Source organism: Heliangelus exortis, chromosome 2 (assembly GCF_036169615.1).
Source record: "Heliangelus exortis chromosome 2, bHelExo1.hap1, whole genome shotgun sequence".
Classification (NCBI taxonomy): domain Eukaryota; kingdom Metazoa; phylum Chordata; class Aves; order Apodiformes; family Trochilidae; genus Heliangelus; species Heliangelus exortis.
In genome coordinates, this window is record NC_092423.1 from 91,679,119 (window position 1) to 91,699,221 (window position 20,103).

Genomic DNA, 20,103 nt, shown 5'->3' on the forward strand with positions numbered 1-20,103 from the left:
AACATTTTGGAGCTGACATCTGTCAACACCAACGTTGCGGCTTATCCAGGGAGCAGACAGCACAGCTGCCGTTTAGTTCTTTTTTTTCTTTTTTTTTCTTTTTTTTTCTTTTTTTTTTTCAGTAATTTAACTTGAAACAAAATGTCTCAGGGCTGTCTTTCTGATTTTCCTGAGACTGCCAAAACCATGTTTTTAAAGTAAGGGATGCGAACATCCATTAGGGTGAACTTGGAGTGACAACTCTTGTCACAGACACCACTGGGTATCTGTTGGGCAGCATCTGTTGCTACTGCTCTTGCAGCAGGTTTCAGACTCTTTCAGCTGTTTCCCAAGAGAAACAGGAGGATGGGGAACAGCAATCCCTCTCCTCCTGCACCACCAGCTTTACCATGCACTATATACAATGGAACACATTTGCAAATGGAGCTGACAAAGCACTAAAACTTTACAAAACCTAGAGCAACAGTCTGATTAGCCGTTCAGCTGTCCCCTTCATCTGGGAAAGCCCTGAACTTGGTTCGATCATCTAATTGTATGAATTTTGTCTCATCCATGATGACACAATTTTTACTGGATTTTTGCTTTGGGATTGGCTCACTCTGTGGTAGGAGGTGCCCTCTGCTACCTTTTTCAGAGCTGAAGGCTCCATCTCTTTCTACAACAAAGATGTAGCTGAGTTTCTGCTCGCTACAGAGCAACTAAAATAGGATGGATAACCCAAATTCAATATACAGCTTACTGAATCAGTGACCTCTATGTGCAAGTTGTTCTGTAAGCTGGTACATCCTATGGACCTTGACATGTGTCCTTTGTATGCATGGACAGCACTCAACATGTTGCAAACTGGCTGGATCCACAGCTCGCAAATGATATCTGTGTGGACAGGGCTCAAGTATTTGTGCTGGAAACAAGGTTGTTTACCCAAAGCAGGTGGTCTCCCAGTATAGCCCCTGCTGTTTTGTGACTGGGTCCCTCTATCTTCCCAAGAATCATTAGTTAACCCAAAATTAAGTGATGATCTGCTGAAACTGAATGTCTCCTCTTCTTTGATAGAGTCTTAGCTACTGGGTTTTCTGCATGGGATGCCCAGGTTTGTATGTTCAGAGAGTGCAGAATTCTTCCTCTTCTGCAAGTGTTTCTTTCTCTGAAGCACAGTTTCTCCTTTCTTTCCTGTTCTTTCTGATTTATCTAATTTTTTTTCTGCTGCTCTGTGACAATAGGCTTCCTATTCCTAGGTCTTCCTTTCATTTTTTTCCAGACAAAGTTTGATGTCTTGCTTAAAAGTCTCTTGCATTTACATGCTCCTGTGTTCTGTATAGGCAGGTGGACAGACTTTGTCTTCCTGTTGTCTTAAATCCTCTGTGTGTTTATTAATAAGCAGAAATAAGAGGTCAATTACAGTTTGGAAAAACAGAACATTTCTGAGGGTAGGACTGGTGATTTTCATGGATGGATTGTATAGCAGAATTTTCAAAACATACGTTACAATTTATAAATTGTACAAAGGTAATTTCTCCAAATTACTGTAGAAAGGTAATTTCTCCAAATCACTGCAGAAAGTCTTCTGAATGAGCAGGTACTTGAATAGAGTAATATCTGTCCTATAGAAAGCATAGGCATACTATTTTTAAATTTTGTTTTAATCTTATCCTCAGCTCTTGGTCAACTCCTTCCAATAATATTTAATATTGCATTGGTCATGTCATGCCATCGCTCAACAGCTGACTTTATTGTCTGCATTGCTGGAAGCATGCATATAACTTTCTTTTCAGTAGTGAAGTAAAACATTTTGGAAAGATGAGTTATTCTTTCTTTATTAGCACTATAAATATTTAAAGCTCATTTTTTCATAGGTTATATTTTCTAGCTAGGGAATGAAGTGCTTCGATTTCTGGCAATTTAAGTGCTGAAGCTTTTGGCATACCTCTCGGCCCAGTCTAACATGAGGTAGCTAATTGGCAGATTTGTTTCAGGAATAAGTAAATACTTCAGCTTTGTAAAGTAACTACATAAGTTGGTTAAAGGCTTTGAAGATGGATGTTCCTAAGCAATAATAGCTCTTGGTAGCTCACTTTCCTTTGCTCTGCATGGAGAAGGATTTGTGTGCTATCTTCTGATCTCTTGATTCACTAAGTCAACAATGAAAGATGTCAATAGAAAGAAAACTAACTAGGAGGAGCAAAGGTAGAAACTTACAGGTCTGTCATAGTTTTTAAGGTGTCCCTCTTATTTAGGTGTCTTCTCTAGTCCTCCATTTCATGTCCTCTAGTCAGGTTAAAACATAATTAAAAAATCTAAAAATCTGTGTTTTCTGAAAGTATGTGCCCCTAATATTTTGCAAACCCAAGTATTTAAATGAAAAATAGTAACAATAGCAAAACCCACTGCTTTAATGCTTCCTTATTCATTAAGAATGTAACGCTTGCATAGTTGAGAAGTTTGAAGTATATTCATGCTTGATAACTACAAAAAAAAGACCTCATCTGAAAAAATGTTTATTTTACAGAATGCTGAAACCAAGGTGGAAGAAGCAGCTAAAGAGAGTCCAAAACCAGCCAGATTAACACAGCAGTCTTCAGAGGACAATGAAGTATTTGGTAAGTTAGTCAAGACAACTGGAAAATGTTACTTGGTCTGTTAGATAAGAAAAGAGTGTTCCTGCAAAGGCCTTGTGTTGATGTGTGGCACCTGTGTGCATGTGGGACACAGTCTTGAAAAGGAGATGATGGGACCAAGAAGAAAACAAAGAGGGATCAAAGGTAGAATAAGTTGTCTCTGAGAAAAGATTTGCTGTTGGTTACAACAGAGAAGAAATAGCAAGTGTAAGTCTTGAACAAAATTAGAGATACATGAAATAAGACAGAAAAAAATTTTCTCTGTCCATGATGGATATGAAAAGCATAGAATTCTTTAAATTGCAGAAAAAAATTATTAAATATTGTGAAGGAAATCCTAAAACAAAACTGAAGCATTGGGATACATCATTTGTAAAGTGTGGAGGTTTATCATTGAAAGCCTTTAAAAACAGGTTAAACAAGAGCTGTCTAAATTGATGTAATGTAGTTAATCTTGTGGCACTTTGAGGGTACCTGGAAGCCTAGGTTCTAAATGAGCTCCTCTTGATAGTTTTCTGTGAATTCCTCCCTACCTCCCTTGTAGGTTCTGCTAGTAGTATTATTATTTGATCTGAAAGCTGTATTTGGCCTTTTCTTATGCATTACAATTATGAAAGAGCGAGGAAAACCTTATTATTTCAAATTTATGTTGATTTTATGCTAGTAGAGCTCAAATAAAAAAGCATTAGTCTTAACATTAATGCAAGAGAGTTGAGGATAAGGCTCAAAGTTTATCAGTTGCTGTAGTGTATAGTTTTATTATATTTTGGAGTGGAAACTCAGTCTGCAGAAGTCATGTGGATTTTATTAAGGCTGACTAGCTTGAAAAATTTTGTATGAGTCAGCTACGAATACAGGAAGGAATTTTGTTCTTTCAAGGTACAAAAGGGGTGGAGTGTGGATAATTAAATCTCTTACTATATATGGAAACAATGCTTGTGGCCATTTAAACTGGTTTTGTTTAAAATCATCTTTCCTCTATGAGATAATGTAGCGTGATTGGCATATGAGCCTGAATTCCACGTCTGAATGTTTCTCACACTAATCCTGTAATGCCAGCATCTGAAGAATCTGCAAATGGACTTAAGTGGACTTAAGAACTAGATTTCAACTTTATTAGCTCAGTAGTGAGTCTATTACCTCATTTCCTCTACATCTGCTCCACCAATTATTTGCAGTAGATCCAGTGTTTCTGGTTATAGAGCCCCACGGCACTGTCTAATGTGCATCTCAAACTGTGCCTCTCTGGTTTTTGTCCTGTGAGAAGGCTGGAGATAGCAAAGAAGGGAGACCTTTGTCTGCCTCTTTCTATCAGAAAAATCTCAGGCTTCTTAGATCTTTCATCTCATCTGATCACCAGCCTCAAGTGCCAGTGAGCTAAGCCAGTAATTAGTCAGGCCTGTGGTCCATATAGGAACCATAAACATGGAAAGTGGGAATTAAAAACTACGAAGTAGACTTGAAGTCCAGTAATCCACACCCTCACTACAAATTCTTTTGCTATATTGAGGTCAACAAAAGTCCTTTAAAGCTAATGATTTGCTGCCATTTCTGTGTTTTGAATATGTGAACTGAGCTGCTTATCTGAGTCAATGATCAACCTTTGTTAACTTGTCACTACAAGGGAAGTTTTTTTGCACCTCCAAAAGAAGTTGGACTATAGTGTCTTGCATCATCCCCTTTAACACTTAAATGAAAGTCTGGTTTGTTAGGTTTATTTAAGATTAGATAAAAATGGAAAAGAAAAAAAAATCAAGAGGAACTGTGGTGCAAATGGAATCTTTTTCATCCTGGTCAAGTGTGGAAATCAAAGTGGATTTAAAGTGCAAATGAAACCACGTTAGTATGAGATTCCCTGAGAGTATGGGAGGATATTTTAGCAGATAGAAGTTTTATGCCTCTGAGAATGATGCTGCTATATGTACCTTCCTTTCCCTGTGGTTCTGGGCAAGTTCTTAAGATATTCAGATCCACCTCATAGGAGATAAACTATAAGCTTGAAACAGTTTTCCCTAGGTGACCTATTGGTGTTCCTGTGACTTAAATGATTAGCTTACAGATCCTGCTTAGTTATTGTCCCTCTGGCTTGATCTATTTCAAACTACCCCTCATTTAATTTTTATTTTCTTTCTCCCCAGTGATGCACTGGAGCTGGTTCATTGGTAGCTTCGGCTTTCACTAGAATCCCCCTCCTGAAAAATATTAAATAGCCTCCAGTCTCTTTGAGTGGGTGCAGCACAGCCTTCCCTTTCCACCCAGCTCGCTGTTTTCTGTGCCTGATTTACTTGTTCGTCACAAAGATCACTTTCCCCGGTTTTATCTGGACAATGCCACCCCCCTTGAGAACGCTTACACAGGCAGCAGAGAAACCAATTCCTGCCACTGAGCCCTCTTTCAGCAAGAGGGGCAGCACCCCTAGACTTCTGCCTGCTTCTTCTGCCTCGGTGCCCGGGTGTGCATTAGGAGCTCGGAGGAGCCGGGTCCCCTTGGGAACCCTTGGCTGTCCCCTCCTCCCTGAGCCACCCGGTGGCAGCAGCTGCCAGTCCCTGGCGGACACCAGAGCTCCCAGACTGCCAGCAAAAAGGCTTCTTTGGCAGAGAAAGGCAGGAATCTCCTGCTTTGCTCTTGTCTTCCCCCTCTCCAAGGCTGTTCCTGTCGTGGACCAGGGAATAATGTGATTTATTAAGAGCAGGGAACCTTTTGTACTGTGGAGAGCATGGGATAGATGCAGTTACTAAAGACTGTTGCACAGAAGATACCTGAGGGAGCTGTGCTGCTTAAATACAGCGCTATTTCTGCTGGAAATACTTGCTTCCAGAGTATGGTTTCTGCAGTCCCTATCAACAGGGTACAGTTTTGGAGGCAAGCACGGTGCTAATGGTTGAAATTGGTGTGGTAATAAATAACCAGGTGTGGATATCTCTCTCAAGTCTGCAAGACCTAAGAACACTCTGTGAATAGCAGTAAAGATTGATCCACTGCTGTGGAGGACCACTTGTGAGTGAATGTGAATGTCTTAGTTTTCTTCTTCCTCTTCATATGAGATTAATTTGGGAATTACCACTCTGGAGGATTTTTTTGCATTTCTCTTTAATACTAATTTTTATTGTGCTGATATGTCCTTATCAAGAATGGAGTCGTGTTGTACCAGCTGCTTTGTGAAACAAAAAAACACATCAGGTATGTCCTGTGTTTGCAAGCTCATTCTCAAAGGTGATAAACCTTTTTATCTGAAAGGACAGAGCAGAGCAAAGAAGCAGGATGGGAAGGATATGGGAGAGAAGAAATGCTATCTCTACAGTAATGGTATTTGTAGCTATGAAAATCTGAATTAACAAGAGTTAGTTTTGTTTGTCCTTTGAAAGGATTTTCTTGTGACACCCAACAGAGTTCTGTTGTCTCATATATACTGAATATGCATCTGTGATGTGTAACTAGAATGTCTTGCTTGCTACAAACTTCTGTTGAGCTTGCACGTAGTCAACATGGTCTCTGTTGCAACCAGTATGTAGTTAGAAAAGGATTGTGAATGACATATCAGTCCAAGCAAGAGAATAAAATTTCCAGGTAGAGTGCTATACATTTAAAGAAAGGAGGGGACTGCTGACCTTAACTTCCAGAGATAATTTCCAGAACTTTATTAGATCCACTGCTACTCTACAAGTAGTAAGGCAAAAGTAGTGGGCCAGACTGCCTGGCATTCTGACTGAGAGGACAGGACCTGCCTCTGGTGTAATTACTTATTGCATAACTTGGACAAGGACAAATCCAGATTTTTCTTGGTACTTTTTTTCCATAGGGTTGAACTAGCATAACATTACAGTTAAGGAAGAATTCTCCATGGGAGAACTATGATATGTTGACAACATATTCCTCTTTCTGATGTCAGTGGAAAATCCAAGTGTACTACCTTTTCAAGAAACATTAAATCTTGATCTCGTCAAACAGTTTTTTTCAAGTTTCATTTCTATCTAACTGATCAGTTCCAGAACTGTATCTGTGGCCGTGGCCGTGGGTCTCCATGCTTAGTGCTTTCCAGTGATCTGCACAGTGTAGCTAGAGTTGTACTCCACAAATACACCCTCTTGAGCTGCTTTTTTTTTTTTTTTTTTTTCGTGGTGGTGGTGGGGTTTTTGCATGTTTTGTTTTAATAAGAAAAGGCAAAATCAGCTTCTCCTTCCCACCAAAAAGTTTGGCAAAGTGACAGTGGAGTACTGCTGTTTCTAATTGCAGTGCTGGATACACCCTGAGGTACCCTTTGTGTGCAGAGCTCAGGGATATGGTTGGAAAAGGTTCACTTAGCAGAATTTCACATCAACCCTGACTGACCCTGGTGCATTGCTTCTGCTGAGCCCCGACGCTGTGTCCTACATAGGATATATATATATATATCTCTATATATTTATATATAGATATATATATATATCATATATATACATATATACATATAGGATATACATATAGGATATATATACACATATATGTATATATATAGATAGGATATATAGGATATAAGTATCCTATATACTCATGACAACAGAAGTTCCTCAACCTGCATAGGGTTATATAAATATTCACAGGATTATTTATATATCATATATATATATATGTATCTCCTATATATAAAGGATATATAGGAGATATACATCCTATACATCCTATATATATATACATATGTGTGTATATATATTCTATATGTATATATATATCCTATAAGAGATATATATATGTAAAGGATATATAGGAGATATATATCCTATATATATATACATATATACATATACATATATAGGATATCTATACACATACATATATATATATATATATAGGAAATATAGGATATATATCTCCTATATATTCCCTATATATAGGATATATATATATATCCTATGTAGGACACACACACATATATATATAGGATATATAAATAATCCTGTGAATATTTATATAACCCTATGCAGGTTGAGGAACTTCTGTTGTCATGAGAGTCCCATCTGTAGTGGTTTGACAGATGCAGTCACACTTACCCTTGGCCTCCTGTAACATGGTAGGATGAAGGCTGCTGCAGTTAGTAGCACCTTGACCACATGTAGAAATTTTTGGATCAGATACCAGTTTGGGGGGATTTTTGTTCAGTTGGGTATTTAGTGATGATATATGAAGCGTATTCTGAAATAACAGGCAGTGACAACCTCTTACAAATTAAGAAGAATGCACAGAATATACTTACAAACAGGAATATATATGATTCAGTGCTCTATCTGTATGGATTTAAATCTTTTCTTATATTCATTTTTTTTATTAAATTTGCATTTAAGAAAGAGAGGGGGCAGAAACCTAAAAGAGGAGCTGGAAGGCATTTAGCAGCTCCTGCCTGCACAATGCCTTTATCAGGAGGTGATGGGATTGAGCCAGGAGCTTGCTAAAAGCTGAGGGTTATTGTAGTTCAGTGACCTCCTTACTGGGAATCTTCTCTCTTTGTAAACACAATCAATTCTGGGACACAAGCAATGACTTAAATGCAAAATAACAGCAAGCTTACATGAAAAAATCAATCTGGTGAGACAGCAAATTGTTCTAAAATAGGTGTTATTACCATCATGCACTTAGTCCCTCTTGCATGAGAGGTAAATGGGGGAATTTAGTCTCCTGTAGTTTTTCATTATAAGCTAAGTAATGATTCTGTTCTTCCAACTGACCACACATTTCCACTTTGCCTCACCACATCTTTCCTTTCCCCGTTTTTTTGAAAGACTTGGCCCGGCTGCTTCCTTCCAGAGAACACTGGTTTATCAAAAATACGACATCAAGACCGGATTAGCTTTCTGAGCTGGAAAAAAGAGATTTACAATTCAACAAAAAAAACTTAGACGTTTTTGGTGCGGTTGTTGGATCTCAGAAGTAGGGCTGAAATTCTCTTCTTGCAAGATCTTATGTCTCACAAAATGCTTTTTTTTCATACTATGTGTGGGGAACTTTGCCCAGTTTATGTATAAAAAAGAGACACTGAAGATTAGAGACTGGGGGTCTAGACACTGCTGGGGTGCAGAGATGCCCACAGGATGTCAGAGGAAGCAGTTAGCCAACTGGTGGGATTTTTTGCTACTTTAAGGCTTGAAGCTTTTTTTAAAATACAGATATTTGCTTTTTGATTATAATCCTGTGGTTGGTTTGGTTATGGCTCATTTTTATCAATTTTGTTTTCTTAACAGTAGCATTCAAACTTTTTTTTTTTCTGACAGCCATCTGATGCTTTAAACAGTGATGGTAAATCTTGGATATCTAACTGGTTAATATGCCATTATAATTAATGTGCTGCTCTACAGCAACATCTAAACCTTCAAGATTACTTTTAGCAAGGCACTGTTGTTTACCACAAAATTAGTGAACAAGCACTTGAGGGCATTTTAACAAGGCTGACCAGGTATGATTTTAGTTTGGTTTTTTTGTTTTTCTTTTTGCCTGTACCACATGCAGTTATATGCATAACAGAGGTTTGGGTTTTTCTCCTTCTCTCGTAGGGCCTGGAGATGTTACTGGATTCATTAGTGTAGGCAGGGACCTGAGACAGTGCTGCTGTATTTTTAGCAGTGCGGGGCTGGTGAGCTGCACTGGCTGTAATTAATGAGCACAATAACAGGGTAGAACAACTGATTCATTATTTTAATGCCTGCTATACAATATACAGGATCCCTGCATTTTTTTCTCCTTTTTCATTCAGTAAATACGAGTCTGTATGTGAGATGGGGAGAAGTACAGTAAGCACTTACCATCCTATTGTTCTCCAGAGCACACATTGTAACTGATTGTAAAAGGGGGTGGCTAAGGATGGGCTAATGTCACATGCTGATGCGTGGTGATATGAGGCCTTTGGCTAATTAGCTAGCCATAAAAACAAGTTACTCTTTTTCCAGTGTATTTTGTCTTCTTTTGTCCAGTCAGCAGGCTGCAGCCCAAGGGAATATTCTGTTTGCATAGAAGAAACAGACTTCTTAGTGTTCTCCATCAGTGATCCTTATGTGCCATCCAGTTTGGTTAAGGCAGGATTTTATCTGTAAATGAATTAAAAGCGCTTTTGAGAGGTCTTTATTTGGGGGAATGTAGCTGGGATGTTGCTGTTGTCCCATTTCTCAATAAACAGTTCTGGCTTGAGTGAAAGAAGCAGCAGAGTAGTCCTCTGTGGCAACTGCTCTTCTGTCTTGTTAGCTGAAACAGATGCTGTCATTAAAGTTTAATTGCAATGGGACTCACTTTTTAATGCAATGGCTAGAAGAGAATCAGATTTTTTTCTACAATCTATTAGAAGAATATAGAAACACCAACTGAGATTTAATCCTTTGGTCTCTTAAAAAAAAAAAAAAAAAAGGCCAACTTTGGCTTCCTGTAGAATAAATACTACGAAGTTTCATCGGGTAAATACTGGATCAAATCCATAATATCTGATTTGAGCCAGAATAATGTGCTCTTGCAAGAATTGTATAAAAGTGTCAGATTCTCCTCAGGCTTACAGTGGTAAGTTATGCTTGTTAAAAAGAGACACTTTGCTGATGGTCTAGCCCTTGTAGTTACCTCTGACTGTGGGACCAGTCTCCATTCGACTGCCTATACCACACAACAAAGAGATCCTAACCCAGGTTTTTTCTTATCTGAATGCAGAAGACAGAAACCAGGGAAAAAAGGTAAACATCTTGCCCTTGTAAACACAGTAGGTCAATATTAAGTTGATTATTCCTATCCAGTGTGCTGTTGATTGGGTGATATTTCATTTCCGTTTAATTCCTTGTAAGGATCAAAGAAATTCTGGGTTGGATTTCTTGGTGATACTTCCCACTAACACTAAGACTTGATTGTTGATGGTATTTTAAGGAAGTTCTCTGAAATTCCTCTGTTGACCTTAGCAAAATTATAGTGAGTTGAGTTTAAAAATAAAAAATCCACCAACTTCCAGCATTAAAGGGGTGGGCTGGAGTATGAAAAGAGCTTGGGATTAGCTTCAGTTCAAGTTGTTGCCCAAAGAGTGTGGAAGGGTAGCAAGAGAGGCATTGTAGCTGCATCCTCCCATCCAGCAACAGCTCTTCTGAGAAAGTATAAGACTTGGAATGTGAGAGCAGAGCAGCAGTAAGCCTACCATGAAAGGATTATGAAAGTAGAGAATGACAGTGTATTGTAAACACCCCACACAAACTGTTTTGGTGATGACCCTAACAAAATATATTTATTTCTATGCTGAGTTAATCGAAATTATCCTTCAGCCTTTTGTGTGACATTTGCAACTGTGTCCACAAGACTGATAAGAAATCCGATGGTGGTGAAGAATGAAAGCAAGAAGGAATGCAGAGCTTTTGAATGAGTGAATGAAAATGTGAAGGACTTGGCTTCTGGCGTCTTCCCCTTGGCACACACATCTCTGTACCCTGGACCTTTGTTTGTGAAACTCCAGGGCTCCAGTATCATGTCTGGCAGCACATCCAACCCAAACATGAAGCTATGGTTTACTCTTACCCTTTTGTTCAAGAAGGCTGGTTGGGGTTTGGGGTTAACTCCCTCAAACACATAGCTTGGCAATACTTATGCAATAATTCAGGTTTTTATGGGTCTGAAAATGTCCCCAGAGTGTGTGACAGTGCTGACAAGGAGGCACAGAGCAGAAATTCACATCTGAGGTGTCTATTTTTGATGAGGAAAATAGGAGTGAAAAGGACTAGTATTTTCTGATGTGTACACACTGGTGCTTGTGCAGAAACATCCTGGTGGCGACAAGACTGCAGTCACTTACAAGCCTTGCAAGGAGCAGAGAACAGCCATGATAATGCTGTGCTTTATTTCCAGTGCTGCTCAGTAGCAGGCTCCCTCTCTAGAGCTTTCCTTGTGCTTCCCTTCCTTGTTGCCAATGAAAAGCTTGAATTTCTCTAGGCCTTTTAATAGTCCCACTTCACTAGATGGGAACCATTTTTCTACTGGATACAAAGTATCTCCATCAAAACTGGATTTTTAAGGTAGCCTGAGTTATTTTTAGTGGCTGCCATCCATTGTGGTTTTTTTTTTTTTTCTTTTTTTTTTTCTTTTTTTTTTCTTCTTGAGCTGTCGTCCTGGAAGAATGAATCTGGAAGAAGAAAAATCTTGAAATTTCTGCTGTGCATGACACTAACATGGAAACTAACAGTGTCCCTGGTCGTGCTGACAAGGACAGCAGCAGAAATCAGTATTTAAAAGATTAATCTCAGTTGTTTAAACTAACACGCATGGATGTTGTTGTAAAAATACCTCTAAATCTCTGTTTATCTCAAATTACTTTAGTAGAAACTATATAAAGATAAAAGAAATTCACAGGACTTCTCATTTCAGTGCAGAAAGATCAGTAATAGGATTTTTCTTTTTAATCTTTGCTTGTGGAAAAGTGATTGAAGAAGCTCTTGAAACAAAAGTGACACCTAATGAAGCCACCATGCAAGGTTACCTTGAAAAGACTTTATTTCACCGAACTCAGGGGAGACAAATTAAAATGTTGATGCTTCTAAAATAGCATCTGACAAACTATTTCTTCCTTGAAATCAGTGGGCTTCCCTGAATGTTTATCAGGATGTGGTCATTCTATTTGCCTTGATTTATCTATGCAGGACATCCTGCTTTTTAAGCACAGTAACTCAACTGATTTCAGTCGAGCTGTGCAGTGTTTATGCCTAAGTTCCTACCAAGAAAGATACTGATCTTCAGGCTGGGGTACTTCATCCTCAGCTTGGCTGGAGGCTTGGGGAAGCCATCTCTTACATCAGGTGTCCTGCCTGCCACTGAAGCAGCTTCAGGCAGAAAAGCATTTCCATTTTCTTGTCTCCACATGTCTTGCAATCCACAGTCAAATGGGAGAAGAAAATTTTATTCTTGAACTGTTGATAGGCTAAGTTTTAAATGCAGGTCTGACACTTATGGTCATGAGTGGATTGAATTTTTTGCAAAGCCTTTTTCGGTGGGATTAGTTCTAGACATATGGTACATTGTGACCTCTTTCTGCTTCACATAGCCATAAGATCCTTTGTGTTTCATATTCAATCTTGTATATAAGTTTGCCATCCTTAAAATGATCACCCTGTTGTTTGCCATTGTTTCACGTTCCTTCTTCATTTGTCAACACAGGAAATCCATTACAAAATAGGATCAAATGGAAAATTTGAGATGTATGGATACCAATTACACAGAAAGCCTAATTTCAGTCTGAAACACCTACTCAGCATTAGATGTAAGTTCTGAAAGTTTGTTTCAGTTTATTTGCCCACATTTATTGAAATAATTTTACTGCATTGTTTCAAAATATGTAATTCTGATAAGAACTAAAGGCAAACTAATATCAAGATCCATGCAGAAATAAAACTCTCAACCAAAAACTATCAAGAGCTCTCAAAAAAATTAAAGCTTCTCTCTTCTCTCCACCAAATTGCTCTCCCCTTGCTTTGAGCCATTAGTGGCTGGTCGACACCATCATGAAACTGAACAGCCTACAAAGGGACAAGGATAAATGAAACCAAACAGGAATTTCCCTAGATTTCAGCAGAATTAGGAATATGCTTTAGTACTTTGAAATACTATCCAGATTTTGATCAGTGCTCACCTGATTGTAGTAATTTGTATTTAGTGGACTCTTTTCAGAACATGGGTTGGACCCATCAGTGGGATTCAGCCTAGTTAACAGGATTTGCTGAAATTAAGAAGCCCAGGAGGTAAGACCTTTAAAGGCATGCATGCTTGGTATTTTTCTTTTCCCTTTTTAATTGCACCATTTATTTGTATGGTGCACATGACTTTTCTTCTATTACTAAAGTACCACAATCCAAGCACAGACTCATTTCTAGCATTATATCAGTTATTATTTATGCTGCAAAAGCACCTGGTGAAGGACTAGGAGCTTGCTAAGCCTGTTGACCTGTAAACATAATGGGAAGGAAGACTGGAAGAAAGTTGCTCTGCAGCCATTGCAGCCAGTTCCTGTTTCTCAGGGTAAATATTCCCTCTGCCAGGCAAATTGCTTTCACAGCAAGGCATTTGTTGCTTTGTAACTATAGTTGCAAGTTAGCAAGTGTCAGATTTCTCCAGTTTTTGAAGATGAACTGAAGTTTCAGGATAAAACCTGTTCTGCTTCGGCAAACTCGGTGGCAGAATCACAGCAGCACAATTACTCTGTTCCAATATGTGCTCTGTTCACACCCTCTCCAGAAGCTATTTCTGCTCCATACAGAGTTACAGCTGCAATGTTACACCTGTACCAATATGGTTTTGCTATTGACTTCTCTTTGAAGGCAAACATTTATTTCTTACACCAGCCCTTCTCATCAACAATCTTTTTACATTGACTTGTAATTTTTTCTTTCAATTCTAAATAATCGTGAGGGCTGAAAAATTACTTTCTAGTTTCTGAGTTACATTTTTCCCACCCACTTTTTTTGCTTAGCATACGTGCTGATTACAGATGTCTCCTGCAGTGAAAATACAAGCCCCTTCCTAATGTATTTTCTTAGTTCTCTTGAAGTAGAACCCTTTTTAGAACTACCTAAGGTTAAGATACCTATTACAAGATTTCCAAGTCTGAATGTTCTTACAAGTTACTTTCAAGATTCTAATTTAATAGAATAAGAAAAAGAAAGCATTCAGAGATGCTTCCTCAAGAAAACAGAAGTAAGTGTCTTGCAATCAGCACGGTACTCAAAATCACACACTGCTTTGGCTCATGATCAGGACTCCTGACCTCTGTGTAATAAATCACTTTCCAAGTCAGCTCCCCGTGTTTTTCTAAGTCTCATAATCATTTTCTTTATAAGGAATGAAGTGTGGCAAAAGGATGAATTTAAGCTATTTGGACATAGGAAACTATTTAAAATTAGACCATTTTCTCCACCATGTATATCAGTCTGCTTATGGTGACATAGTTGTCATGCAGAAGTGCAACATAATTCTATTAAGGGCCAGATTCATAACTCAAATATTCTGAATTAAATAAAAATATGGCACCCTTAATTTAACAGATTTCATTGAGGGAGTGTAGAAGAAACATTTCATCCCTGTGATGGTTTTATTCAGGGGTTTTATTGTTTTTTAACTAGTGAATAAAAAGAGATTATATTTTGATGTTCTCAGTCAGAATGTTGTAAAGGTATACTTTTTTTTTTTTTTACCTATAGTGTTAAAAGAAAAAAAACAAGAAAACTAGTGCAAAATAATGACATTTTCATCTATGTTAAATATCCTAACATTTCTTGGTTGTAGAACTTTTAACAAGATCACAGCTTGATGAAAATCGCAGTTAATTTGGTGAAGTGTAGGTCTTTAGAATCCCTCAGGCCTCCGTGAAATGTCGTGGTTACAATAATTCATTTGTTTTAGGGATATTATTTATACACAAATGTGAGAAATGTGAAAGAAAGCCACGTTTTCCACTGGGAAAAAAAAAATACAACTCAGATTAGAGGGAGGAATTTGATATGGTTTATTTATGTCCTTTTGTGGACTTTAGATGCACCTGTTTCATTCCTAGTGTGTTTAGGTTGTTTTTCTATGTTAACTCAGAGAACAGTAGTATGCATGCAGTGGAGATACATAGGGTATTTCCTTCAGTCTCAAGCATAGGTTGGAAAGTGTAGATTTTTGTACACAGTACCGATTCAAGTTTTGCCTTCAGACTGCTTGAGCTGAAGTGGCATGACTCGGAGGTGGATTTTTTAAAAAATTTTATTAGGTAAGAGGCTGGGCATTTAATTTTTGAGATTACTGGCAAACAGCGTAGTGTTTTCAACAAAGCAACTCAAGGATCAGTAAGGTGCATCCCAAGACTATAATTTGAATGGAATGCTGTAAAACGAATTGTAAGAGGTCAGAAATAAAAACTCATTCTTAGGAGGTGGGAGAAGACAGCATGGAGTAACTTTATTCTTTGCTAATTGCATTATCTGTATGTGCAGCTTTTTGCTCTAATGTGCAGGATTTGAGTGTAGGGGTTTTCCTTGTGTTTTGGAGTGCTTTAGGGGGGGGGTTGTCTTGTGGTAGTGTCTGCTTGTACTGAGAATCTTGGATCAAATGCACTTATAGGTATTTGCCCTTGAGAAGAGACAATGGATCTGTATCTATTTTGTCATTTTTCAAACTGCTTCACCATTTGACACATAAACTCTCAAGCTCGTAATCCTTACTTAAAGGTTGGCATTTCTACACTTCAACCTTTTAAATTAGCCCAGTGCTCAGTAAATTCAACTCTTGGCTGAAAAGGCAGAAGAGAAATTCCAGGTTGGTGAAAATTCTTGGCTTAAAATGTCTTGCCAGCAGTACTACCTCAGCATTTATATGTGATAGGCAACATATCTCAGATGATCTCAACTCTCAGGGGAACATAAGAATAGAGGCATTCTCTGCGTTCATGAGTGCTTAGAATAACACTGTGCTTGGTGATCAAATGAACAATCCCTTTGAGTTTTCGAGATAGTACCCCCTCTCACAGGGCATCGGAAAGCATTTCTTTAACAATTATGCAACAACAAAGCACAATAGGATCACTGGTTGCCATGATTTCTTTCTGAGGAGAAAAGTCAGAGTTTGTGTGTTACCTTGTTGTTATGATCTCAAATTAAACCACTTTGGCAGTCAAGGAATGGAAGGTCTGTTGCCAAATCCCTGTTACTAGCGGAATAACCTGCTGCATAAATAAGTGTTCATGATTTTTTTTCCTGTTAACCCATAAATTTTTACAAAGATGTTACCTGTCTAGTGCTTGGTTTCCTTTATCAATCCTTTTTCTGGCCTGCCTGCTATGCATTAATCAGTTTAAAACTCCTATCGATGTAAACAGAACCTGGACCATTGTGCTTTTCCTATGCACTAGGTCATTTCTCTAACTATAATTTTTATTATTTATTTCCACTGTGGGAATAAGTAAATTTACTGCTGTTCTCCACTTTTGCTTGCCACCAGACTTTTCCCTGTCCTTTTCTCCCTGTATTTTCTATCCACCTACTGATGCATTTTTACAGCCAGATTTTCTTCTGCTGTATTTGCGTCATTCCAACTGTCTGGCCCCTTCCTCTCCTTCATTACTCCCTTCCCCTCTTCGTGATCTTCCTTTACTACCAGGGGTTAAATCTACCTCAGCCTCTTCCTAGAAGCTATTCTGCCCACAAACACGCAAAGTTCTCCTCTCACTGAGATTCTTGATTCTTAACTTGGATGTTACTACAACCATACTACACAGTGTTAGCCAGGACATCTCTCTTCTTGCATCGCTGAACGTATGAAAAAGAAAAAGAGGAAAAAAAGTAAGGTAACAGTCAATTTTAAAGTTATTCAGGTTTTTTCTTTTTTTATTTTTAAAAAGACAGATGTCTCTCCTTCTTTGTAATAAGCTGACAGGATGTCAGCTGCATGAGGTGCTGCAGATCATATGTCAGCAAATATTCTGGCCTTGCACAGATGACTATGGGTGAGACGACCTGGGCTAATAGCTCAGAGCTGTTGTGGCCATTCTACTGTAATATCAGGTTCTAGTCAAGATTTGAGACATCATCTGCAACAGCATGTTCTTGATAAAGGAAGTTTCTCTGAAAAGTTTCTTCTAACCCATTATATTCTTCTATGATAAAAGTCTTTGTAGTCAGCGAGTCTTTAACTTGGTTTTGGGCTCAAGATACAGACTCAGAATCAATAAAAATGTACTGTACTTCCAAAAGACAAAGTAATAACTATGACTCTGGGTAAATTATGCTACAAGTTGGTCACACTTTCCAAAACTTAAAATACTGTCATCACTGAATGGTCTGTTTGTTTTATAAATAATAGAAATATAAGTCGTGGTTGAAATTGGAATCTGAACTATAGTCTCTAGCCCACTAGCTAGACAGAGGCAGTTTATTTTTATTTGCTTAGATATTAGCAATTTAAAACTAAAATTACAGCAGTGGGGAAAAAAAAAAAAAAAGATACTTCTGCTATAAAAATGCTACTGAAGTATATAACTCCTAAAGTACATTTTGTAAGCCACAAATCTTTTGTACACTCCTGTACTCAGATCTTTACTTACTATGGCTGAGCCACTGCAGTCACTACTAACAGAATGAAGTAAGATATTTTGGGTTCATGGTTCTTATCAGTACCTTGATTAAATGGTTTTAACAAACATATGACACCCCTGAAAAGCTGAAGCTTTAAGAAAGCAGTACTGGTTTGCCATGAGTCTCCTAAGCATGTAGTAGACCATCTAGCCAATGTACAATGATTGAGTGTATCTATGTAACAGGCTAAGTAATTAGCTAACCTAACATATTTAAATATTCTTTAAATATTCTAAATATTCTTAAGTGAATAATTTTATTTCAGGTTTGGAATTCTTTTTCTTTGTGTATGAAAGCTAATAACAATGCCAGTATTTTCTGAAGTTGTGTGTGTACACAATCATGTATTTGTATGACACACAAGTGTTGCACAGTTAGACAGCAGTAGAATGAACACAAACATATATATGTATACTGTGTTCTCCTGGATGTTCAAATCACTTAATCTTTTCATCGTAGATAAAGATGAAAGTAAAAGACTGTGAATTGCATTCATTTAAAATTAAGATCAAGTGGTTACAGTTTTTGCTAGTGCAGCACCCATGCCCCATTAAAATCAAAAGAAAAGGGTATCATCTTAAGCAAAATTGCTTCAGTTCTTAGCCATACAGGAGTCAACTTAGTATTCATATTCCTTGTGTCAGAGTTTTATTTCCTTTTTTTTATTATTCCCCTCCCTCCTTTTTCACTGCTAGTTAGACTGATGCTGCCAGCTTACCATCTTCAGACCAAGAAACTTATCTTTAGACTTGTATTTATCTTTTTTATCTATATTTCAAGTTTGCCTGTACTTTTAGAAATGCAAATTAATTCCATCTTTAGCCACAGATTTTTGATATGACCTATTGCTGTGTCTGGAGCCTGTCCTCACTAGCTCTTCCTACTGACACAACTTCTTCAAGAGATTTTTTTTTTACTCTGGTGGTAATTTTAAAGCATTCTGCTTGTTACCAGTCCTTTTGCTCTTACTAGTTCAGAAAAAAACAATGCCAGCTCTTACCTGCATGCAATACGTATTTGGTCCTGCTCTGCTTCAGAGTCCCTCAGGGCTGTTAAATTCAGCCAAATCAGGCTCACAGATGCTTGCAGCTTCCCTTGTGTAGGTTGAGACAGTTGTAGTTTGCATCCTAATGAGCCAGTTGATTTAATGAGGATTTTATTCAACTGCATAAAGGTTAGACATTTCTTCCTATAAAAGTAATTGCTGTGCATTTCCTGTGTTGTTTTATTTTGCTTAAAATTAAAATTTAAATCTAGGTATTCTAGCAGGTGGTTTTGCAGTGGAAGTTGAGTAGGTTTTTGTGTGTAAAGATGAAGGCTAAACATGTTTTTATATTAGGGTCATATGATGCCTACTAGGTAAAAGTGTCTTTGAGCTTAAGATATTTCTTACAGTTGTTTTTTCCCTTTCCACTGCCTTGCAATTAATTGTCCTCACCACTGTGCTCTGTATTCTCAGGTGAGGCATCATCCTGCAGAATTCTAGATTTTATTGTGCTCTTTTTGGGCTGCATTACTCTGCCCAACTTGAAAATTTTGAAATAAAACTCTGCTTTGCTTTAAAGTATATGACTAACAAAGGCATCCATTCAAACAGATGATACCACCGATGCTGTAGGACAGACAGCCTGGTAACATCCCCCTTCTTCCAGCTCATCCCAGTAAAAGAGCCTATGGTGGTTGGCTTTGAGCTGCTTATAGTTAGGAAGCACAGAGTTGGTTTGATTTTACATTGTTGGAGTGCCACAGGTGGAAATGGGGGCCTATAAGTTTGATACTCAATTTATATTCCTTATACGTTGTTGTGTGTTCTCTTTCCATCAACTTTATATTTATTCAATTTATATGTCTTTCAATTTATTGAAATCTATTCAATTTATTCAATTTATGTGTAGGTGCCTTGGTCACTGAATTTTCAGATTTTGACTGAGAGAAGTTTTAGAGCTAGTAAAGTAAGTTTTGCACCACTGTTACCAGGTTTGCTAACGCTGAAAAACCTAGCACGAGGTGTGCTTTATGATCCATGCTGTGTAAAAGCCACACACATTTGCCCCTTCTCAATCTGATTTTCTCATGATGGGGTAGAACTCGTGTGATAATGGGTCCAAAATTTAGGTATTTAGGTAGCAACAAAATGCTGCATAACTGTGCTCCCAAAGAAGATTGCAGAGGTGGAAAATTTGTTCTGGTTTACTTTTATCTTGCAGAGGGTTATTTAGCACAGCCAGTTTTCCTAGTGTCCTGATGAGAGATTTTTTTAGTTCATAGACAAGTAGTTTTAATGTCTGCTGACCTTTTTTTTTTGCTTTTTCTTAATTGATTCCTGTGGGTTAGTATTTTGCTTCAGTTTTAAAATTAAACAAATACAAATGAAACTGTGATAAATTGACAGTATCTGTTACAATATG

The 20,103-nt window shown here is 37.8% G+C and overlaps 1 protein-coding gene across 6 annotated transcripts in view; it reads left to right on the plus strand.

Annotated features, from left to right (window-relative positions):
• The window catches only part of MBP (myelin basic protein), a 115,610-nt gene that overhangs the window by 53,541 nt on the left and 41,966 nt on the right, over positions 1-20,103 (plus strand). For all 6 annotated transcript variants that reach the window (XM_071737032.1, XM_071737026.1, XM_071737027.1 and 3 more), the window contains exon 3: positions 2,507-2,597. In XM_071737032.1, the coding sequence (XP_071593133.1) occupies positions 2,507-2,597 (91 nt within the window). The remainder of the gene's footprint in view (positions 1-2,506; positions 2,598-20,103) is intronic.